Source organism: Cyprinodon tularosa, unplaced genomic scaffold (assembly GCF_016077235.1).
Source record: "Cyprinodon tularosa strain WSP-4 unplaced genomic scaffold, ASM1607723v1 ctg3, whole genome shotgun sequence".
In the NCBI taxonomy this organism is placed as follows: Eukaryota; Metazoa; Chordata; class Actinopteri; order Cyprinodontiformes; family Cyprinodontidae; genus Cyprinodon; species Cyprinodon tularosa.
Window position 1 is genome coordinate 582,478 of NW_024039007.1, and position 25,023 is coordinate 607,500.

The window sequence follows — 25,023 nt, forward strand, 5'->3', positions numbered from 1 at the left end:
GTGTGGTCTTCTGCTGCTGTAGCCCATCTGACTCAAAGTTCGACGTACTGTGCGTTCAGAGATGCTCTTCTGCCCACCTTGGTTGTAACGGGTGGTTATTTCAGTCACTGTTGCCCTTCTATCAGCTCGAACCAGTCTGGCCATTCTCCTCTGACCTCTGGCATCAACAAGGCATTTCCGCCCACAGAACTGCCGCTCACTGGATGTTTTTTCTTTTTCGGACAATTCTCTGTAAACCCTAGAGATGGTTGTGCGTGAAAATCCCAGTAGATCAGCAGTTTCTGAAATACTCAGACCAGCCCTTCTGGCACCAACAATCATGCCACGTTCAAAGTCACTCAAATCACCTTTCTTCCCCATACTGATGCTCGGTTTGAACTGCAGGAGATTGTCTTGACCATGTCTACATGCCTAAATGCACTGAGTTTATTGGCTGCTTAGAAATTAAGTGTTAATGAGCAGTTGGACAGGTGTACCTAATAAAGTGGCTGGTGAGTGTATTCATAAGTGGCTTGTGTCTCACTCAAAGGAACAATGTAGTCCAGCTCTCCTCAAATAACCTTGTAGCTTCTGTTCATTAAACAAGCTACAGAAACTCATGTCGACAAAACAGTTCACCATAAGTTCATGGTGATCTGCCTTCCAAGCTAAGACTCAACTAAAGAAGTCTCACAATGTTTTCTATGTTTTACACTTGGAAATCTAGACTTTTCAAATTAGCCGTTGATCCTAGCATTTACAGAGCTTTTGCACCACTCAGATTTCACTTTTTTTTTTTCCTGTAACAAAACTGTTGTAAAACATCTTTATGTTTATTGTAATTTACAGAAAAAAGTTGACAGGAATGCTAAACTTAAATCTCTTTTGTTTCCACAGTGTTGATTACCTCATACCATAACACTGGTAATCAAAGTTGAAATATGATTAAATAAAAATATAAATCCACATCCACATGAATGTAACTGCCACTCACTAGAAAACTGGCACAACCATTTCACATAATTTTTTGGTTTGAGCTTCAGCGTTTGCTTCCCACATGAGGATGACTTGTCAAATCTAGTTGCACACTGCAGATTAAAGGAATAGTTTAGTTTAGTTTAGTTTATTTAGGATCCCCATTAGCTGTAGCAAGCTACAGCTATTCTTCCTGGGGTCCAACAACAAAACATGAAATAAAAAAAAATTACAAATTAAATAAAATTATGTGGACATTAAAACAACATCTCCCATAATCTATACATATACATATATACATACACACATATACACATACATATACATACCCATATACATAAACAGAAACAATCCAAACTAATCAAAACAAACTACAAAGCACAGCAAGTGAAGAAGACAGTCCTAATCGTGTTTTACCTCTATATTTAATAAATGTTCTTTCAATGATTTTTTAAATTTCCTTAAATCAGTTATCAGTTTAATGTAATTCGGCAGTAAATTCCATGCTTTCATACCTCTATACATAACAGTTCTTTTTAAGGCATTTGACTTTACTTTAGGCAAACTAAAGTTTCCTTCAGTCGCATGCCTAGTCCTGTATTCGTGATTCTCTGAACTAAAAGTAAGGTTTGTAAATAACATATAAGGTGTTTTTAATACAGATATGTTTCTAATCATAACAGTCAATGAGTATGAAAGTCTGTCTTTAACCAACAACCAGTTTAACTTTTTATGCATTGTTATGATATTTGTCCTTAAATCACACTTCAATATTATTTGGGCAGCTCTATTTTGTACACGTTGTAGTTTATTTAGCATCTCTCCAGGGGCATTTGACCAGACGACTGGGCAGTAATCCATTTGAGAAAAAAATCAATGATTGGATTATCATTTTAAGAATATGTGGGGACATAAAGGTTGTATGTCTTCTTATGACTGTGATTCCTCTACCCATCTTTGCAATCATGTTATTAATATGTTTTCTCCATAATAACGTGTTATCCACCGTCACTCCCAGAAGCTTGGACTCATGCACATTCCTTATCGAGACGTTATTGATATTAATATTCAATATATGATTACTGTTTACGTTGTAATTTGACCTCACAATCATGCTGTTAGTTTTTGCTGTATTCAATACCAGCTTATTTGCTTTCACCCATTTATCCACTCCCACTAGTTCGTTATTCATAATAATTTCTAATTCATTATTTGTTCTTGCTGATGTATATATAGTGGAATCATCTGCATACATAATTATTTTAGTTTTTTTGAGTATGTATGGTAAGTCATTAGTAAATATTGAAAATAATAAAGGACCCAGGCAGCTCCCTTGAGGTACACCACATGTTACAGTTTGTTTTTCAGAAAATGCACCATTAAAATATACCGTTTGCGACCGGTTAGTTAAATAACTGTAAAACCAAGTAAGTGCAGATTGTTCAAAACCATAGCAGGAAAGTTTTTCTAATAGTAGATGGTGGTCAATTAAATCAAAAGCAGCTGAAAAATCTAGAAACACAACTCCCACCATATCTTTTATTTCAAAACTCCTAAGCCAGTCATCAGACATACTAATTAGTGCTGTTGCTGTAGAATGAGCCTTTCTATAAGCATGTTGAGAGTGACAAATTATGTTATTAATCGACAGATAATTATTAATTTGTTCATATACTATGGTCTCTGTTATTTTTTCTAACACAGGTAGTAGACTTATCGGACGACTATTTGAGCTGGAAAAGGGCAGTTTCTTATTTTTCTGTAATGGGATTATTTTGGCTGTTTTCCAGGCTTGTGGACACACTGAAGACATAAAACTTAAGTTAATAATGTGAGTAATTACAGGAGCGATTTCATCAGCAACCAATTTGAGAAGTCTGACATCCAGTTCATCAACACCCGGTGGTTTATCTTTGCACTCTTTCAGGCAATCCTTTACCCTCTGCAAGTTAACCATTTCTAATTTAAACTTGGACCTTTTCCCTTTCATTATTTCGTTTCTTATTAATAAGTGAGATATTTCATTACTTAGGTTAGGCATATTTTCTCTTAGTTTTGCTATTTTACTAATGAAATAATTATTTAAATAATTAGCAATTTCTCTAGGTCTAGTTATGAAGCCATCGTTTGTCTCAAGAAATAATGGATGCGTTCTATTTTTCCTACCTGTCAAATCATTAACTATCTTCCACATTTTTTTGCAATCATTCCCCGCCTTCTTTACTCTATCTTCATAATAATTCTTTTTTTTCTTTTTATTTAGCTTGGTCACAGCGTTTCTTGTTTTCCTATAGAGGCACCAGTCTTCCTTATTACCAGTTATAATTGCAGTTTTTTTCATTTGGTCTCTCATTTTCATAGCTTCTTTCATTTCTTTGTCCAGCCATGGTGTTTTCGATGTTCTGACGGTAAACCTTCTCAAAGGTGCATGTTTCTCAATCACAGGTAGAAATAAATCATCAAACTTTGACAGTGCAAGCTCAGGATTTCTTTCAGTCAACACTTTAGACCAACATATTTCTCTCACATTGTCAACAAAAGAATAAGGATTGAAAGATGCATATGATCTCTTTAAAATTATTGTAGGTCCTTGCCTATCTACCTTATTGTTTTTTTCTACTATAATCAGATTATGGTCACTGCTTCCAATAGGGACCGATGATATCTTGTTAACTGTTTCTGGAGAGTTTGTAAAAATGTGATCAATACATGTAGCTGTTTTAGTACCATCTTTTTTTACACATATTCTTGTTGGCTTATTCATAATTTGATCAAATCCACCTGCATTAGCTCCAATTTGTATCTTATTCTTCAGTGGACAGTTATGAGCAAACCAGTCAATGTTAAAATCTCCAAGTAAATAGACATCCAGACCCACATTCATATTAGCTAACATTTCACAGATTGTGTCAAGATATTCATTGTTAGAACTTGGAGGTCTGTAACAGCAGCCTACTAGTATAGGCTTTCTGTGAGGAAAATAAACTTGTAACCATAATATTTCAATATTATATTTCATCATGTCAGTACACATTTTCACAGGTAAATGATCTTGAATGTAAAAAGCTACTCCACCACCATATTTATTTCTATCGTTTCTATAAATGTTGTAACCCTTTAAATGTAATTCACTATCTTCAAAGGAGGAGTCTAAATGAGTCTCAGAAATAGCAAGTATCTTCAGCTTATGTTCTTCTAACAATTCAGCTATATCATTTGTTTTGTTTCTTAGACTGTTTATATTTATATGTGCAATAGTTAGTCCACTTTTTAGTCGCTTGTGTTGGGATGTCATTGCCATATATTTTAAGAAGCAGTCCTGTAAGCATATTTCCGTTTGTTTATCCTATCTTGGGGTGCTGGTACGAGGTCGGATTATCAGTTTGTCGTGTCTGAGGTAAGCTATTTCACCCTTCTCACGTGCAGCTTTCAGTTTTGGCATGAGTTCCTTTCTTTTTAACCTTACAGCATCTGTGTAGTCCTCATTGATGAATATTCTAGTACCTTTCAGATTTTTTGCTCTCTGCATTACTGCAGTTTTGTCTTTGAAGTGCAAAAACTTTACCACAATGGATCTAGGTCTTTCCCTATCTGGTTCAGGTTTTCCTATACGGTATGCTCGTTCAATATCAATCTCCCTTTGTAGTTGCAACTTCTGCTTTAGAATTTCTTTAACTTTTTCCTCTGATTCTACCCAAGATTCACCCGGGGTCTCAGGTATCCCATCAATGACCACATTATTTCTTCTCGATAAACCTTCCAGGTACTCTTGTTTATCCACAATTACCTGTAAGCTTTCACATATCTTGATTATGTCTGTCTGGATTGAATTACCATGATCAGACTGTTTTGCCTGAGTGATCTTTAGCTCATCCACATCTTTCTGTGTGAATTGTATACTTAATTTCAACTCCTGAATTTCTTTTGTAATCATGTCCATCCTTGAATTTGTTGAATCCATTATAACTTTAACAAAGTCTTTGAAAATGTCCTGCTGTTGCTGTAATAAAGCTGTAAACATGTCCTTCTGGTGATTCAGCAGGTCATTTACCTGAGTGAGTGATACCCAATCCTCCTCAGTGTTTCTTTGCTGTTTGGGACCCATTTTTCAAGGTAGTATGGTGTTACCTGATAGTGGAGGCTGGGGCCTGGCCTGGTGGTGGTGGCTGGCCTGGCGTGGAGGCTGGGGCTTGTTCTTGTAGTGGTGGCTGGCCTGGTGTGGAGGATGGGGCCTAGCCTGGTGGTGGTGGTTGGCCTGGCCTGGTGTTGGAGGCTCCTAGCTTGGCCTGGTGGTGGAGGCTAATGCCTAGCCTGGTGGTGGTGGTTGGCCTGGCCTGGTGGTGGAGGCTGGGTCCTGGCCTGGTGGTGGTGGCTGGGTCCTGGCCTGGTGGTGGTGGCTGGCCTGGCGTTGGAGGCTGGGGCTTGGTCTGATAGGCTGGCTTGGTGTGGAGGCTGGGGGCCTAGCCTGGTGGTGGTGGTTGGCCTGGCCTGGTGTCGGAGGCTCCTGGCTTGGCCTGGTGGTGGAGGCTAATGCCTAGCCTGGTGGTGGTGGTTGGCCTGGCCTGGTGTCGGAGGCTCCTGGCTTGGCCTGGTGGTGGAGGCTAATGCCTAGCCTGGAGGTGGTGGTTGGCCTGGCCTGGTGTCGGAGGCTCCTGGCTTGGCCTGGTGGTGGAGGCTAATGCCCGGCCTGTTGTTGGCCAAGTTGTCCTGTAGATTGTCTGTCTCTGCTGCTGCTCAGTGCTGCTGCTCAGTGCTGCTGCTCAGTGCTGCTGGTTAGGGTATAGAGCTTGGAATCCTGAGGATGTGAGTTTGAAACCCACTCCCACAGAGTGCCAATAGTACACCCAAAACATGATTAGCCTTCATTTTCTACTCACCCCCATGCTGAACAACACTCTGGAGTACTTTTTTGATATCTCAAATGCATCTGGAGATCTGGGAGGCTTCTTGCTGTCTGCTGACATTCAAATAATGGAGGTCTATGGTGACCGAGACAGAAAGGTCCATAAAAGTCCACAAAAAACGTGTCAATATTCCTCCATACTGCTCGTCCAATGTATTCCAAGTATCCTGAGTGGGTAGCATCCAGAATTTACTCGAAACGAAGTCATTTAGAATGTTTTTAGAGCATAAACAGTAGTGTATAGGATTTCCTGAAAGCGCGCACATGCGCGCTCACGACGCTACGGAAGCCGGCAGACCAAGCCAGATGAAAGTGCGCATTCAGCGTCTGCTCTGCCAATAAATGCAAGCGTAGAAGAAGAAATGTGCTGTTTACCTGTGCAAAGAAAGAAACAACGAAAGAAAAATTTCTGAGGACTTCAGTGTTGAGGAAGAGCATGAGTTCTTTGCCGAGCTGAATGCGCTGGTTTGGTCTGCCGGCTTCCGTAGCGTCGTGAGCGCGCATGTGCGCGCTTTCAGGAAATCCTATACACTACTGTTTATGCTCTAAAAACATTCTAAATGACTTCGTTTCGAGTAAATTCTGGATGCTACCCACTCAGGACACTTGGAATACATTGGAAGAGCAGTATGGAGGAATATTGACACGTTTTTTGTGGACTTTTATGGACCTTTCTGTCTCGGTCACCATAAACCTCCATTATTTGAATGTCAGCAGACAGCAAGAAGCCTCCCAGATCTCCAGATGCATTTGAGATATCAAAAAAGTACTCCAGAGTGTTGTTCAGCATGGGGGTGAGTAGAAAATGAAGGCTAATCATGTTTTGGGTGTACTATTCCTTTAAGTGAAATTATCTCATTTGAAGGGATAATTTGCTATTTGAATTCACAGACAACGTATAAGTTGTACCTATTACATTGATCTTTTAGATAAAGAAATAACTTTGCCGATGTGCATTAGAAAATAATTTTCAAAAATTTTGAAAGCAAACACAGTGTTGGATGATTTTAACATAGTTTTTTTAAAGCTACCAGAATTCCCATGAGCTTATTTTGATCTGAATAGGTTTTACTTTTAAACATCACAAGCAAATTAGGTATGATCCAGAGTTTCCATTTCCTTCTTTTTTGACAGTTGTGTTGTTTGTCTGCCATGTGTGAAACAACTAAATGCTTAGATCCCCTGCTTCCTTAAAATTCAGTCTGATAAAAATGAAACAAACAAATAGCAGTGCAGGAACACGTTTGCATATGGATCTCACTGAATAGAAAGTCTTTGTGACTCGTCATCGTAACAGTCATTTGTTTGTGTTTTTGTTACATTGGGTCTGCTGTCCCACACTACTGCTAAAGGATGTTAAATAATGTATACTTATATGGTTAATAATATGTGACTAAGCGCATAAACTTCAGTAATTGTCCATCCCTCCAGCCATCTTCTCCGTTTATCCGGGGTCAGTTTGCGGGGGGTAGCATCTTTAGTAGGGAGGCCAAGATCTCCCTCTCCCCAGCCACTTGGGCCAGCTCCTCCAGGGGAATCCCAAGGTGTTCCCTTGCCAGCTGAGAAAAATAGTCCCTCCAACGTGTCCTGGGTCTCTCTCTGGGTCTCCTCACACTGGGACGTGCCTGAAACACCTTACCAGGGAGGCGCCTATGAGGCATCCTAACCAAATGCCTAAGCCACCTCAACTGGCTCCTCTCGACATTGAGGAGCAGCGGTTCCACTCTGAGTCCTCCCTGGATGACTGAGCTCCTCACCCTATCTCCAAAGGAGAGCCCATACACATTATGGAGAAAACTCATTTCAGCCGCTTGTATCCGGGATCCTCTTCTTTCGGTCATGAAACCTCATGATAATAGATGAGGGTAGGAACGTAGATTAACTGGTAAATCAAGAGCCTTGTCTTTTGGCCTTTTGGCTTTTGGCTTCACTACAATGGATTGGTATAGCGCAAACGCTTCACAGCAGCTGCTGCACCAATCTGCCTATCAATCTCTCCCTCCATCTTTCCCTCATTCATGAATAAGACCCCAAGATACTTTAATTCCCCCAATAGGGGCAGTACATCCTCCACAGCCCTGAGAAGGCACTCTACCCTTTTCCGGCTCAAGACCGTGGTCTCAGATTTGGAGGCACCTCGTCCCAGTCGCTTCACACGCGGCTGCGAACCACTCCAGTAAGAGCTGTAAATCACGCCCTGATGAAGTCAATAGAACGTTATCTGCAAATAACGGGTTCTTAAGGCCACCAAAACGGATCCCCTCAACAACTGGCTGTGCCTAGAAATTCTGTCCATAAAAGCTATGAACGGAATCAGTGACAAAGGGCAACCTTGGTGGAGTCCAACCCTCACCGGAAACGAGTCCGACTTACTGCCGGGAATGCAGACCAGGCTTTGACAGATTAGATTAGATGAGCTTTATTGATCTCACAGCGGAGAAATTCACAGGTCACATAATGGCATAGTAATTAAAGAAGGTGCAAACAAGGAGGAAAAAGGTGCATTTAAAATAAACAATATATATATACAGTATATCAAGGTATATACAGTATATCAACATAAATAAGGATTAAGGTGCAAGTGTACATGTATAATACACAATGAAAAACAAATAGAAATAAGAAAAAAAAAATACAAGGGAGTAGCACAGAGATTTGAGGTGTCATATGTACAATCCGGATGGCTTATATACAGGTGGATTTACTTTAACGTTAAAGTGTAGTAGGTAAGGAACAATGGTGAGGTAGTGGTATGACTATTCTATTCAGATATATTGCCCATTCAGCATTTTGCACAGAATATTGCACAGTCAATAAATAAAAAAACTATAATATAGCTGCACAGTGGTTTTTGCAAGAGTTATTGTGGTTATAGTGCATTATTATAGAGTCTGGTGGCAGCAGGAATGAATGACCTGCGGTAGCGCTCCTTCTTACAGACAGGGTGTCTAAGTCTCTGACTAAAGGAGCTGCTCAGCTCCTCTACAGTCTGGTGCAGGGGGTGAGAGGTGTTGTCCATGATGGATGTGAGTTTGGACAGCATCCTCCTCTCAGCCACTTTCTCCACCGAATCCAGAGGGCAGCCCAGGACAGAGGTGGCCTTCCTCACCAGCTTATTCAGTCTCTTTCTGTCCCGCTCTGAGCTTCCAGGGGCCCAGCGGACGACAGCGTAGAGGAGGGCTGAGGCCACCACAGAGTCATAAAAGGTTTTAAGGAGGGGCCTGCTCACTCCAAAGGCCCTCAGCCTTCTCAGGAGGTGGAGGCAGCTCTGGCCCTTTTTGTACAGAGCGTCAGTGTTGTGAGGCCAGTCCAGTTTATTACTGATGTGATTACTGATACCACCCAGGTATTTGAAACTCTCCACAGTTTCTATGTCCTGTCCCTGGATGTTCACGGGGGGGTGGGGTGGTGGTCTTCTCCTGAAGTCGATCACCATCTCCTTGGTCTTACTGGTGTTCAGAGACAGATGGTTTCTCTCACACCAGTTCACAAAGTCCATGATGACCGACCGGTATTCCAGCTCGTTCCCTTTAGACACACAGCCCACAATGGCCGAGTCATCGGAGAACATCTGGAGGTGGCAGCTGTCCGTGTTGTAGGTGAAGTCCGAGGTGTAGAGGGTGAAAAGAAATGGAGACAGTACGGTGCCCTAGGGGGCCCCGGTGCTGCAGAGTGCCACCTCTGACTGGCAGCCATGCAGCCGCACGTACTGAGGACGGTCAGTGAGGTAGTTGATGATACCGGTCATACAGAGGCCTGGTGCTCCATACTCCTGGAGTACCACCCACAGGACCCCCCATGGGACATGACCAAATGCCTTCTCTAGATTTGTTACTTCAAGGCTGGACTATTGTAATTCTTTACTATCAGGAAGTCCACAAACTGTAGTTAAAAGCCTTCAGCTGATCCAAAATGCTGCAGCCAGAGTTCTGATGAAAATTAAAAAGAGGGATCACATCTCTCCTATCTTCTCTTCATTGGCTTCCTGTTAAATCCAGAATTGAATTTAAAATCCTCCTTCTCACATATAAAGCCTTAAATGGCCAAGCTCCATCTTATATCAGAGATCTGATTGTTCCTTATGTTCCTAACAGAGCACTTCGCTCTCAATCTGCAGGTTTACTAGTGGTTCCTAGAATTTCTAAAAATAGAATGGGAGGCAGATCTTTTAGTTATCAGGCTCCTCTCCTGTGGAACCAACTACCAATTCAAGTCCATGAGGCAGACACCCTGTCTACTTTTAAGGCTAGGCTTAAAACTTTCCTTTTTGATAAAGCTTATAGTTAGGGTGGCTCAGGTTATCCTGAGCTATCTCTATAGTTATGCTGCTATAGGCTTAGACTTCTGGAGGACATAGGGACCCCCATTTCATCATTCTGCTTCATTCTCTCTCTGTTCTCCTATTCTGCAGAATCTGTTAGTTCAATCTCTAACGTTCTGCTCTATCTGCTTTTCCTCAGAGTAGCTTTGCCTCGTCTGTTCCTGTTTGGCTGTGACGTCATCCTGGAAAGAAACATCAGCTGTGCTGCTTCCATCAACACCCTTGTTTATAGATGTTGGAGATCGGCCTGTTTTCCAGTGTGGTCCTGTAACTGGGTGGATGTGCTCTCTTCGTCCTCTGGCATGGGAGCTGGCTCAGAGCTCGTCTGCCTGGCTGTGTGTTTCCTGGACGGGGCCGCCTTTTACAGCTGCTTTTTGTGTCTCTGCTTCCGTCTCCTTGAACCCCAGTCGGCCTCGGCAGATGGCCGCTCACACTGAGCCTGGTTCTGCTGGAGGTTTCTTCCTGTTAAAAGGGAGTTTTTCCTCTCCACTGTCGCTACAAGCATGCTTAGTGTGAGGGATTGTATTTGAGTCAATGAGTCGATGCAATCAACTGGTTTTCCTTAGATAGAAAACTTTGTATCAATTTGACTGTATGATCTGGTTGAACTGTAAAGTGCCTTGAGATGACATGTGTGACAATAGATTCACGAAACATGTGTAGACTAGTTGGGCAAACTCCCATGCACCCTCCAGGATCCTGCTGAGGGTGTAGAGCTTATCCAGTTTTCCACGGCCAGGACAAAAACCACACTGCTCCTCCTGAAACCCAGATTCGGTTATCAGACTGACCTTGCTTTCCAGAACCCCGGAATAGACCCTGCCAGGGAGGCTTAAGAGTAAGAATCCTCTGTATTTGGAACACAGCCTCTGGTCCCTCTTTTAAAATAGGGGGACCACCACTCCAGTCTGTCAATCCAGGGGAACTGCCCCTGATGTCCTTGCAATGTTACAGAGTCGCGTTAATCAACAAAGCCCCACAACATCCAAAGCCTTAAGGTACTTAGGGTGAATCTTATCCACCCCTGGTGCCTTACCACTGGGGAGCTTTTTAACCACCTCACTGACCTCAGCACCAAAGATGGGAGAACCCAACCTAGAGCCCCCAGCCTCTGCTTCCCTAGTGGAAGACTTGTTGGTGGGATTAAGGATGTCATCGAAGGACTCCGCCCACTGACATACGACATCCTTAGTCAAGGTCAGCAGCACCCCACTCCCACTATAAATAGTGTTGGTACTGCACCACTACTGGCTAGACCAGAATCACTTCGAAGCCTTACATAAGTCTTTTTCCATGGTTCAAACTCTTCCAATGCCCGCGTTTTGTCTTAGCGACCAGCCAGCCACCCGCCACTTTGACTGCCGGTACACATCAGCTGCTTCCGGACTCCCTCAAGCAAATAAAGCCCGATAGGACTCTTTCTTCAGCTTGAGAGCTTCCCTCACTGCTAGTGTTCACTAGCATGTTGGAGGGTTGCTGCTGCGACATACACTAACAACCTTGCAACCACAGCTCCAACTAAACAATAGAGCCACGGAACATGGTCCACTCAGACCCAATGGCCCCCCCTCCCTCAGAACGAGTTAAAGCTCCATAACTGTGTTTTAGTTTATTAAAGAGAGTTTTAGTTTATTAAAGAGAGATTAAAGAGAATATTTTGACCTTGCAAAAGGTCAAAATATTGACTAAAAAATTTATCCTGACCAATTTGGTCTACATTTTGCTATCTAAAGACCCTTGCTGCATGAAAGACTTTGTAAAGTGTTCACAGCTCCTTTTTGAATCTCCTGAAAGGCTGTGGATTCTTACAAGTTTACCCTCTTTGTCTTGACTTTTTGGTAAGGTGATATGTAGTTTGCCCAAATAGTTTGGTCATTTGTAATTGGCCTATTTCTACTTCATCTGCCTAGATTTATCTCTTTATTTCTTATTACTGTTAAAAACATAATTCTACCGAGTGGTCCTTGTAGGCTTGTGGTTATTTATTGTTCTGTTTTTGGAATGAAAGAGAAAAAATCAGTGCTATTTGATTTCTCTCAATCTATCACTGTTTAAATGGATTAAATAGGGAGAGTGGGTTTGTTAAATGCATGAATGCATTCAATTTGAAACCAACAATGAAAATATGAGTAAAATTTGCATATTATTCATTTATTTTATTTTTTAATTCCAAACCAAAAATCAAAATAAGATTTCTCAAATTTGATTTCATAAAATAATGTAAAAAACCAGAGAGAAGTTCCTTTTTAATTTAACAATTCCCTTCTACCTTAAAAATAAAAAAGGATAAAAAGATGATGAACTAATTTTTAAACTTCCTTTGGGCTCTGAGGTAACACTAGTTTAATGAGACACAGGTGGCGTGTAAAATAATACTGTAAAGGAGAATCTGAACTGAAAATATTCAGGGAAAAGCACCCAAGGGGAGGGCTTTATACAAGCCTCCAATCAAAAAACGAACTGTTGATCTCCAATGGAGAATTTTACACGGTGACATCACCACAAACTTGTTTTTATCGGTTATTAATCGGGGTGTTTTATACGAGTGTCCTTTCTGCGGCCTGTCTGAACATGTGTTCCATGTTTTTATGGAATGCACAAAACTAAAGACAATTTTTAACCTTTTAATTAGAGTTTTTAGTCTTTTTGGGACAGTTTTTACAAAGGCTCTTTATAGGAGGAGTTTCCCAAAACAGAAAAAATAAGCCAAAGTCCCGACTTTTATATTTTTTAATCAGTGAAGCAAAGATGGTCATTTACCTGACCCGCAGAGAGTGCAGGAGGGGCCTGACCTTGATGCTGTGGCTCTGTGGAAGTGCAACGTAAAAGAATAAGACTTGAGTTTCAGATGAAGGAGAATTACATTTTAACAAGCTTCTCTTAATAATAATTTTTAACTGACACTTTTTATGTCAATTGTTTATAAGTTTTGAACTTTGTAAATAAAGTGTTGTTAAAAGTTAAAAGTCTCTTAGTGTGTTATGGATGTTGGCAAACTAGTTGAAGTGCATTACCGCCACCAACTGATAAGCAGTTAAACGAGGAAACAGGAAACAAGACTCACCCCAGAAAAAAAATAAATAAATAAATAAATAAAATGAGTTATAATATATTTTTCCGAACTGTATATTTTAACCCAACATAATGAAATACATAATCAAATTTATCATCATAATTACTAATTTGTCTTTATGCTAATGTAACTCTGCCAGGTTCTAATTTCCCTACTCGTTCTCCCATCATACTTTCAGCCGTTTCCCAATTTAAATCTGTCACTTCAAGATACTTTTCTGCAGCTTTCACTATTATTCTGATTTTTTCTGTTTTCTTTGTCATCTGAGCACTACAATTGATTACTTCTACCATAAAAAGTACAAAATCTTTCTTTTTAACAATCAATGAGTTTTTTGCGATTTTGCGGGACTCCAGAGGTTTTGGACTTTTCATTTGGGCCACTGTTGATTTGGGTCTTTCTAACTGGGATGGGATTTTTTTTTTTCCAGCTTCAGCATAACTTATTCTGAGCTCCAGTTTCACTTTCCTTATCTCCACCACAGTTACAGCATTTATTTTAACTTCATTACTACACTTTCCATATTCATGCTCTCCATCACACCTTTCTCATCTTTGTTTGCCCTTACAGACAGCTGCTATGTGATCAGAGGTGATGAATTAAATGAAAACCTTACTGGGTGGTTGCTTTTCTTCACTTTTTATCAACATTGATAAGCTGTCAGACCTTTCTCCAGTTCTTGTTGTTTATAACTGTTTCACTTCTTTTACTTCTGCACCACTTATAATTTCAATAATCTCTTTGTCAGTTACTTTTACAGGAACTCCTCCAATGACTCCCCTGCTTATTCTTTTGTACTCCACCAAGCTGCACTAAACTCTTTTCCCCTCAATCTTGTTGATGCATATAGCTTTCCCGTGTTGAGCTCTGTCTGTGCATTTATTTATTTATTAACAGGTCTCCACTATACAGGATTTTGGCACTTCCGACTTCTCCTACAATTTTTTTTCAACTGCACCGGATTCCAATATGCAAAAGGCTCTCCCTGATTAACTAGCTTTAATATGACATAATTATTTTGTTTTACTGTGGAATTTCTAGATTGTTCATCACTTGATTCTTCTGTACTGGACTCCCCTTCATTTGGTCTCCACTTTTTCCACTTTTCCTAATTTTTTGACTATTCCATTCTTCTTTGTTTTCAGTATTTCCTTCTTCCATCCCACACAAAAATTGCTTCCTGTTTCCTCGCTAGTCACGTCCCAGGACATTTCACCACAAGCGACTTTGAAACACCCAACCTGTCACTCCTCTCACAAGCCAACCCCTTTTCCAATGAACTGAGTCCCAACCCTCAGTAAAAGAACTAAATGCCTTTTAAAGGGCTCAAACTTAACTATGCAAAACTATTAAAAACCACTAGGGTGTGCCACAACATAAGATTTGCTCAAACTAAACTAAACTCCTCCATTAAAACCCACCAATAACCCATGTAAAATAACCTAGCAGCCATATAGAAAACATTTAAAACCAAAGACCATAACTATAAATAATTCCCCAAACATGTAATCACAACTTACACAATAACTTAAAATTGCAGTGAACTATAAAAAGTGCCATGTACATGTTTCAAATATTTCAGTTAAAGTGCATGTGCTTCTTTGCCAGTAATGGACTGGGCCTTCGTTACAAGGAGGTAAGACAATTTGCAGATGGATTAAGATGATTTATGTTTAGAATAAGATAAACATCTCTTTTATCTTATTTCTAGTGCATAATATCTAAATATCTTTATTTAAGACCAGAAATACTAATTCCTTTGGCAGATCAGCCCATTTAGCTGCTCAATTTGAGGGCAAAATCACTGATATGGGATGATGGAAGATAGTGTTACTGATTTGTTCATTTGACTGACTTAATATTTTGCCTGGACAATGTAACAATTATTTAGAAATTACGGCCAATTTTAGTGAGGTCATTTTGCATCAAAGTCACGCAGCAGGACATAATAGATGGTTCTGAGTTATTATAAATCAAACAGGCTTATTTTTATACAAATATCATATGTTTAGTAGCCCTCTGACTATAGACCAATAAAAATGGATGAAAACCTTGATGGTTGAGCATCTACATTGGTAGAACCATCATCCACATCATCCTCAGGAAAGGATAGTGATGCTGAGAAACAAGGAGGCATCAGAGTTTACTGGTCCGAAACATCCAGGGTGGACTTTGAGATTACAGAGTCAGAGAGTATGACAAGAACTGCAAGAACTGGGCAGAGATACTCAAAAGATTTAGAGTGGTGGTTGGGGCTTCTCTGCAAAAAGAAAAAAAAGTATCACGATTTGGATTCTGAATCAGGAATAATCTGTGTATCTGTGCTGATCAGAGCAGACCTGTCCAATCAGAACAAGAACAACAACAGAAAACTCACATGGAGCACTGGACTATGCTGCAAATAGGTGCGTCTTCAGCTGCGTAAATGTTGGATGGCAGAGCTGTTACAAAGCACTGAAAGTGTCATTTTTCTACTGTGGAAGCCTATACTACAAAGATTGAAATCATATATCACTCTTTTTTGGCGTTTCATTTCACTTTGTGTTTTAAGATCTGTATTTTTATGAATGAAACATAAACACGTCAAATATATTGTGATTTTAGTGTAAGTTTCATACAGCTCCATCTCTCTTTAACTACTTTTATTTACAAATAACCTTTTTAAATGTCAATTCATGCTTTCATTTTCATATAAACATCTGATTCTGACTTTATGCTATTAATCACAAAAGTGACTGTATTTTCTATTTTTTGTAGAGATGTTTCTTGGCTAAATTCTCCAGTGTCTATTATTTCTTGCTTTTATAGTGTAGGCCTCTAGATTGTGTTGTACAAAGCTTTACATAGCCATTACAGAAGGTATTCTAAAACAAGTAATTTAACCTTAAAGAGCATAAAATGTCAAATGGCTTTAAGGTAATAAAGGTTAGGTTTAATTTCAGTGAGTTTTCTTTGAGTTTTCAGTTTCACATTGATTTGTGTTTTTCTTTGTTTTCTAGTTTTATTGGTTTAATTCCTATTTTGTTGTGTTTTCTGGATGTATTTGAGTATTTCTTCATTGCCCTCTGTTGCCCTCTTGTGTTGGTCCCCTTTTCTCTAGCTCCTTTCTAGAAGACTCTGTTCACACCTGCTCCAAATCAACTCATTAGTCCTGTCTTTGTTCAGTCAGCCATAAATACTCTCCCTGTGCAGTTACTAGGTGCTGGTTCCCCATCTTTCCCCGGCTCCTTGTGCATGTTTTTTTCGCGGATGACTCCATGATTCTGGATTGTTTGGATTTTTGTGCTGGATTTTTGGATTCCTGCCTTGTTTAGCGTTTTTGTGTTGGGATTTTGGATTCCTCCCTCTGTTACCTGTTGTGAACACTCCATTAAAACTACAAAAACTCACCTTCGTCTCCTGGCCTCTGCATATGGGTCCCCAAAACCTCAACCAAACCCTAACAGATTCATGTTAATAAGTTTAACACCAAAACTTATAAAGGTCAGTATAATTTCATCCATGTTTGCAAGGAGATTTTATATTGCTCTCTATTTTCTGTCATTGCAATGTTTCATCTTTTACTGCATTTTTTCTTTGCACGTGTTCAGTGTGTTTGTCTAATGCATTTGACAGTCAAATTTTTTTATTTGATATTCATTTTTGAGTTTGTTAGTCTAATTCTATTTATTTTGCTAGTCTTTTTCTTTTTATATATATATAAATATATAGGTGTCCAAGAGCTAGCTGATTGTCCAACAGCTTTGCTTTCACAAGTAGATCATTATGACTGTTGCCAGAAGTTGGTACTTGCATATAAAACTTTATATATCTAGGGATTAAAACCGTGTACAACAGACACAGAGACGGAAAGGGAGATGAGAATAAAGAAGACATAAGAACTAAGGGGAGTGAGAAAGAAATATAAATGAAGCTAAATATTCCCTATTTTTATGAAAGAAAAAGTTTTATTTCATCAACAGAGTTAATTACACATAATAGATTTTCATTTTTAAATAAGGAGGGGTAATAGTTAGAGAAGACTGTCACTTGGATTCACCTTTAGCCCAAAATGGAGACAACATATATCCTTGTTAAGTATAAAGTAGTGATAACAAATAAAAATGATAATTAGTAGTTAAATAAATAAAATCACAATACATAAAACAGACAAAAACAAACTAAGAAGGTAAGTTCCATAAATGAGATACTCTTCAGGATTTTTTCTAAGCCCCTTAAATGTTGAACTTTTATCAAAAGTTTTAAACACATGGCTGGTCAAACTTTGAGTTTTGAAACACCCTTTGTTTTCCCTTTACCAAAAGAAAAACAAATGGGAAAATGGTTTCCACATATTCAGGACTCCTTGGATGACATTAACCAAATGCCTTGCAGTTGTCCGATTTTATTTTATTCACTTTTACTGAACAGACTTTATAAGGTATCAAGATCAAAGAACTGTTCTGACATGAGACTTGTTTCAGGGGCAGGGGGTTAGTAACTAGCTTATATGACCCTTTGATAGTTGAAAGTACACGACAGGACATTTAGCATTGGATCTCTTCTCATGACAAGGGATTTTCTCTGGCCCGCCTCTCTCGGAGATTTAGCAGATGCTCTGAAATCCCGATCAACCAACCAGATGTCCCGGAAAAATCTGCAGCCACGTTGCATTACACAGACAATAACAGAACAGTTTTACAGAGAGGTTTTTCTGCCATGCCGTTTCAGCTTAGAGAGAGTAGAGCGAAAACAACTATCATGTTAGGTTTTTATTATACTAGAGCTGTTTCTATTTTGGTTTCACACTTTAAATGATTCAAAGGATTAAAGGACATACATGTATTTCAAGGTTCAATCCATAAATAAGAAGTCATTATAAAACATAAAAACAAGGATGAATCAGAAAAATATAACAATTGAAAGAGATCATCCCGTTGAGTGGTACCTATAACCTGTACAACTGTACTGAGAATAAAATTGTAGTCCTTTAGGGAAAAAAGAGATCTGTTTTTATGCTATACAATGATCAACATGGTACATTCTGACTTTAAAATAATTGCTATTCTTTGCCAGAAAATAACTGTCAAATTTCAGAGCTCTCACCTTGTAGGACAACCTAAATATTTTTAATAATCAGATATGGGGTTTGTTTGTTCTAAAACATATAACACCAACTAATGAATCCAATCTTGTATTGATTTAAACTGCTCTTTTTTTGCCTATTGAATGAAATTTATCTTCATTAATCTAAGACATATGAAGATTTAGTGCCAATGCTGACAGGTATTTGCAGTTGTTATGAATACCTACTTAACCATGGCATACTTGTAGAGTAGCATATTTCCCTACTATCATACCTAAAAATATATCTTTATATTGTTTCTGTGTTGAAACCGATGTGACTAGGAAATGCCATAAAAGGCCAAGCAGAAAGTGGAAACATTGGTTAAATGATGACACATCTAGACATGCATTTAGGTATTTAAAATATTCTTAGACAGACATCCTTAATTCTATACAGGTTTCCAATCTTATACAACCATACTATTTCTATGTTTTTTTCATTTTTACCCATTAAAATGTGAAAACTCCTTGGGTTTTAACAGCATTGTTGACTTCCCATAAAAAACTCTGAAATCTGAATCTTTTGTGAAGATGGTTTTAGGTCCATCACTTTAGCTTAAAATAGTACACACCAGCTTGGCAATAACCTTTAAATGCTGGCTGATTTGAACAACCTTTCTGTGAAATTTAATCTCTGAAGCATGTTAAGTTTAGATGGCATACTATAAAAGGTCTACTTTAAAGCAATCTAAGTGTGTTTTTATGTCTTTATATGTTTTATGTTTTTAAGTGATAGATTCAATCTCATAATAAACAGCATTACATCTATGTTCTCCATGGGTTTCTTATTAAGGTCCTCCTCCTGTCATGCTTTTCCCCCTTTTTTCAGATATCAGTGTTTTACTTCAGATCTTCCTTAAAATTAAAGTTTATACCCATAATGAATATTGGTTAACAATGTACAATGGAGGTACTGTAAGGAAATCAATTTAGGATGATTATTCCTACATATTCACATCGTTTACCCCCATACCGAAAATCCAGCAGCTAACCGTATGGAATTTTGCTTTTAAGATTAAAACCCATTCATTTTATTAGTTATCTCTGATATTTTAAGCTATAGCTCCAATCCTTAAATATTACAAATCCATACTAGTCACACTAGGGATGGGGAAAGGGGAACTTATCCGGTGGAAGATGAGATGTTCGTGTTTTCTGTGCCACTGCTCTGGGTTTCAAGTTGTTTTTTGTCATCTACAACTATCCTGCTTGAAAAGTAGTAGTAGACGAACAGGAAAAATCCTGCAAACACACAAACACATAAGGAATTGGTTTGATTATTTTTGGAAATTTTGTAATTTCTGTGAAATCCAGCATGTTACGAGTTATGTTTTGGCCTACCTTGAAAGGAGTTGAGGATGGTGAAGATGTAGTAGGAAGGAAGAAGCAGAGGGCCATAGCTAAAAAAAGCAAATCCCCATGTGATGCCCAAAAGAATGAAAAGACTAAGAAGAGAGAGAAACCTTTTCTTGGTGGAGCCATTTTTCTTGGCTTTTGCATCTTTAGATGCAAAGTATGTGATCTGCACAGCGGTTAAGATGAATATGGTTAAAGTGAAGAAAAATACAATGATATAGTAACCAATGTTTACACCTAGGTGTATTTTAGCATCGGGGATCCAGCACCTAAGTGTCATGAAAGAAACACAGTCATTTTAGAGCATGTAAATTCAATTTAAAATTGTAATTATCTGTATTATTTCCTCACATTGTTGCTGAGGTTTCATTATCAGCAGAAATGTGAATGCTATCATATTTGCTTGCAGAAAGAAGTCCAACCACCACCAGACTTGGAATAACTGAAAAGATAGGAGCATTTTCTTTCAGCTTTTAGTGTCAACTCAAATTAATTAATGTTTTAAACTCAGATCTCTTACTCCATCCAGTGCAGCAAATCTTGAACACGTAGTATTTGATGTCTGTGGGAACTTTCTGTAGATTGAAGTACAGGTGCAAAGCCTGCATGAAGAACCAAGTGAACGTGGCGAGCATGCTATAGTGCATAAATGCAGCCATCACCACACATGCTGCCATGTTATCCAGGTTAGCAATTGACTCGTTAATCAGAAAAGTTAAGTTCAGGAAGAACAAGGCAATGAAGAGATTCATCAGGATCTGTACAGCTTGGCTGGCTTTATTTTTCCTGTATGTCAAATAGTTTATGTTAACAAAACGTGAAGAGAGCAATCATAAATTTTAAAAGCTGATCATTTAATATTTATACCTTATGAGAAAATGCATGAAGAGAGCCACACCCAGGAAGAACATGGACATGCCGCAGCCGGCTTTTGTGATTTGGGTCAGTGCTTTCAAGTCAGCGGCACTGATCTGTCCAGTCATGTCATCAGTGGAATTACTAGGATTTCCATTACTATCGGAATTTCCTATGCCGAACGGTGACTGGTTTTAAACAAGAACATTAACTTAGAAAACAAGAGAAATATTAAAAGTGGTTTTAAGAAATCACATGGAAAATGTCCTACCATGAGAATCGCAAAAAATGTAAGATGAGAGCATTGGCATGTGATGCTGTCATTGACGATATTTGTTAGACAACCATCAGTGACCCAGCTTAAATTTGTTCCTGATGGACAACATAAAGAGGAAGTAAAAGGATGTTTAATGGATTCAATGACACTCAGTTATGAAACTGTATGTTCAGTAAAAGAGTGTTTTTTGTTGTTGTTGTTTTTTTTTAAACAGATGATATTACAATAAAATCTGTGGATAAATCATTCCAGACTTGTTTTTTTTTTTTTTTCAGATGACAAATGTCCTTATTTGGAGAAAATGTCTACAGCATTTAAAGAAAGGACATGATTTAATCTATAAATTTAATTTAAAGTGAGATAAATCAGCTGATATATCACAACTCTTAACCCATTATGTATAACCTTTACAAGACGGAAAGATGACCTGTGAAAGCAACCTACCAGAGCTGTTTCTCCCATCCCATGAAACACATGTGGCGTTCAATCCAGTCTGTATCAGAGCAAAAATGAAAGGTTTTGAACAGAAATTGAATATTGGTATAAACATTGTCTACATCTCTTTACCGTGTTCACATTGGTGAAATGCATGTCGATGGTTTTTGTAAGATTATGTATGTTTGCTCCCATTTCAATCCCCAGCATAGTATTATTCAAAAGTGAGTGATTTTGGTCAATCTGTTGAGAATAGAATACATATTCTATTAAATGATTATGTGTAGTTTCTATGAGAATAAGATCTTCCTTGGTTTTTACCTGAGGCATGTCTGGAAAAACCATAACTCCTGCAAATGTGCCATTTTTTTCAACCGCCATTTCACAGGCTTCCTCAGGAAGATAAACGCTTTGAGAGAAGTGCGTCAACAGGTCTTTTTCCTCGAGAACCTATTACAAGCAGACAATATTAGAAGAATTCAGATGATATTCATAGTAACTTCTCTGTAATGTTGTGTAAACAGATACTACTAACCTTCACTTTCTTTTCCAATGTAAAACCAAATTTTTGGCTTGTTTGATTTTTCAAGGGCAGTTTAGCAATCACCCCTGTAACGTTGCCCATTTTAATCTCTGCTGTACTTGCATTTCCCATCCGGTTTAGCATGGAGCCAAGATCATTCATGATATTTCTATAGAGATAATGATGATTTAGGTTAAGTAATATTACCATTAAAGTTGCACAAAGACACAGCTCATGGTGGTTGTTTTTTTTCTGTCCCTTTAATTGTGAGATCAATAACTTATATTTACACTGCTTTTGTAGCACTTATAGGCGTGTCCCAGTCATCCAAGGTGATAGCCATATCTGGGCTGATCCCTGGTAGCTCACAATTTTTCTCACACTTTTTTGTAAAATTGTTAAACTCTAAGTCATATTTCCTCTTTTTAAAATCTGTAAAAAGACAGATATATGGTGTCAATATAATGTTTCTTTGATATTTGTTTTAAAGGAACTAATAAACACAAAATGACCTTCACATTTCTCTTGACACTTGTCACATTTAGTCAGCCTGATGTTTCTGCCACCTTAAAACGAATTATGAGACCATGTTAGGAGCAATCACTTTTCTGGACAAATCCAGCGTTAATCAGCACACTTACCTGGTTTTAGGCAGTTGTGAATTTGTAGGATGAGACCTGAGGGGAAATATTTCATGCTTTGTTTAAAGATAAAACAGTGCAAAAAAATTAGAATATTTGCTACTTTTCCAACAGTAGGGGGCAACCTTTCCCTTTTGCTGTTTATAACTGCAGGATTATTATTATTATATATATTATTTTTTTTTTTTTACCTTTCTTCTCATATAAAGCTGATGGCATACATGAGAAATTTCCGGATGTATTCCGCAACACTACAATGTCTTGCTCTTGTAGGGAATTTTCATTCAGAGTTATTTCGTAGGTCTCGTCCTTCTGAGTTAATTCTACATTGCAGTCAAAATCTTCACAACAGACTAAAAATACACAATGTCAGAAATATTAAGTTAGTAACAACAAAACCTTCATTTTTTTAAACCATAGAAAACCAGAAAGTCTCTACCTTCATTGTTTCTGTTTTCCTGGATGTTAAAACAAAACTTTTTCTTAACAGCAGCTAGAAAATAAAACCACAAAATATATTTTTTTTCTTATTTTGAATATCCACTTTATGTAGAATATTTCATGATGAAAAGCCAAGCTTACTTGATGGAAATGTTGTACCATTATCAATTTTACCACCGATAAACAGTATCTTTTTAAACTCTGTAATAAATATAAAACAAATAAATAAGTGTTAAAACGAAAACAAATACATACTAGTTATGAATACAAATATGTTACAGTATTTACCTGGTGCATCAGAAACAGCATCACAAACAGCATCACAAACTGGGTTCTGAAGCAAAAGCCCCAAAGAGAGAATAAATGTCTTGAAAACCAACATCCAGTGAAGATTTAGTAGCCGTGCCATTTTTAGAGCATATAAGAACGATTAGTTTGAAGTAAGCCAAAGATTATATGCATGTTCAAGTCCTGCTTTCATGAAGAGCTGCTTCTTTCACACCATTCAGAAGAATTCTGCATAACATTTTTTTTTTACCAAGCCACAGTATGTCCCCATGTGGTGTCATAGATATACTATTTCACTTGCAAATGCAGTCTCGTTGTTTAGCACTGTTAACTTGGGGACTATTTCCCTACATCGTGACTGATAGAGGGCTGGTTAATGTTTTTATGTATGTAAAATTGATTTTTATAGTCACCAAGAATTTCTTTTTTTATGCATACATGTTTTATAGACACTTTCTTTTACTTAATCTAATCTAATTATCTGGTCTTATTTACCCTGAATGCAGGGGCGGATCTAGAAAAATATTTATGGGGTGGCGATAGGGGGGCAGGAATTTTTGAGGGATGGCAACATATGGCATTTTTTTTTTACACTGAATTTAATCACAGTTATCACAGTTTGGTGAGAATAGTATGTACAGTAAGTGTTTCATGTGAAACAGTTCTTATTAGAAATACATCGTACAATGTGATCTCATTTAATAGGAGATAGAAGAATGATAACACTACTTTTAGAGGGGCATTATCACAGGAAAGGTATTAAGGTAAGACACAGGTGCTGAGTCGCAGATATGTGAGATTGACTGTCAGAGAGGCAGCTTTTTCCGCATTTGCACAAGAAGAATCGATAGAAAGAAAAACTTAGCCATCAGAGATCTATGGACTGAGCTGTACTAAAATGAGCATCACTACACAGTAGAAATAAATGGGTCAAGGTACCCAAACAAGGTACTGGACATCCATGTATTGTTTCCTCTGAACACACATTTACCCCATTTTTTTCTAAGTAACTTGACATACAGCAGTTAAGGCAACATGAAAGGGACATTTCATGTCAGGCTTAACTAACATCATAGTTAGAGAAATAACGTTCTGCAACCTGATTTTTATCATCTCAAAATCAGCATTGCAGCTATGCTAGCAACATTGTGCTTTCATTATGATTTAATTTCTCGATAGATAGTTATTCAGTTTTTACCTGTTTCATCCCGTGACTCCTCTCCTCATGACCCCTGGCTCCCCATTCAGTTTTTAAAACAAATCAGTCTCAGTTGCTCTCGCGTCATCTCGTGCTGCATCCATTGCGGTCCGACATTGGAAATTAGCGGCTGTAATTCTCAAATTGTCCATAATTTATAAGCCTCGCCACCCCTACCGCCAACTGGGGTGGCAGCAGGGGTGGCAAGGCTGTCATTTAGGGTGGCATTTGCCACCCTATGCCACCCCAGTAGATTCGCCTATGCCTGAATGTCAATTCACTATAGAAAAAAAGATTTTCACAATGGCAGACCACTTTCCTGGTTGTGTATGTATGCTACTAAACATACTGCTGTTTACCTTTAAGTTATGTAATTTTTAACCTATTTTAACTCCCGAACTTCACTTTTTGCACTCTCATGTCTGCAAATGACCAAAGTATATTGACTACTGTGTAGTGCTACACACTAATGTTAGACAGATACAACACAACACTTTGAAAAGTTTTGAACTTAAAGGTAAAACTCCATCCCAGAGGCACTCAGCTGATGATCTTGATCAACCCTGCAACCACTTGATGTTGTACCATCTGACCAGCTTTTGAGTAAAATCCAGACCCTCTCAGAGACTGTGATATTGCAAGTATAAGCATG

The 25,023-nt window shown here is 38.4% G+C and overlaps 1 protein-coding gene and 1 long non-coding RNA gene across 2 annotated transcripts; both read right to left on the bottom strand.

Annotated features, from left to right (window-relative positions):
- Positions 1-17,206: 17,206 nt before the first annotated feature.
- LOC119787512 (adhesion G protein-coupled receptor G3-like) lies at positions 17,207-22,782 on the bottom strand. The gene is made up of 14 exons (XM_038291416.1): positions 22,636-22,782; positions 22,445-22,480; positions 22,316-22,369; positions 22,094-22,235; positions 21,816-21,972; positions 21,602-21,730; positions 21,413-21,523; positions 21,290-21,338; positions 20,840-20,940; positions 20,581-20,756; positions 20,234-20,499; positions 20,065-20,155; positions 19,699-19,982; positions 17,207-19,599 (listed from the first exon to the last, which is right to left on the bottom strand). Exons 1-14 carry the CDS (start codon positions 22,661-22,663, stop codon positions 19,481-19,483), a joined length of 1,743 nt encoding a protein of 580 aa, XP_038147344.1. The 5' UTR covers positions 22,664-22,782; the 3' UTR covers positions 17,207-19,480.
- A 101-nt stretch (positions 22,783-22,883) lies between these two features.
- On the bottom strand, positions 22,884-23,403 carry LOC119787513. Its single transcript, XR_005281326.1, has 3 exons — positions 23,174-23,403; positions 23,027-23,086; positions 22,884-22,937 (listed from the first exon to the last, which is right to left on the bottom strand). It is a non-coding gene; the product is annotated as an uncharacterized LOC119787513 (long non-coding RNA).
- Positions 23,404-25,023: the final 1,620 nt, after the last annotated feature.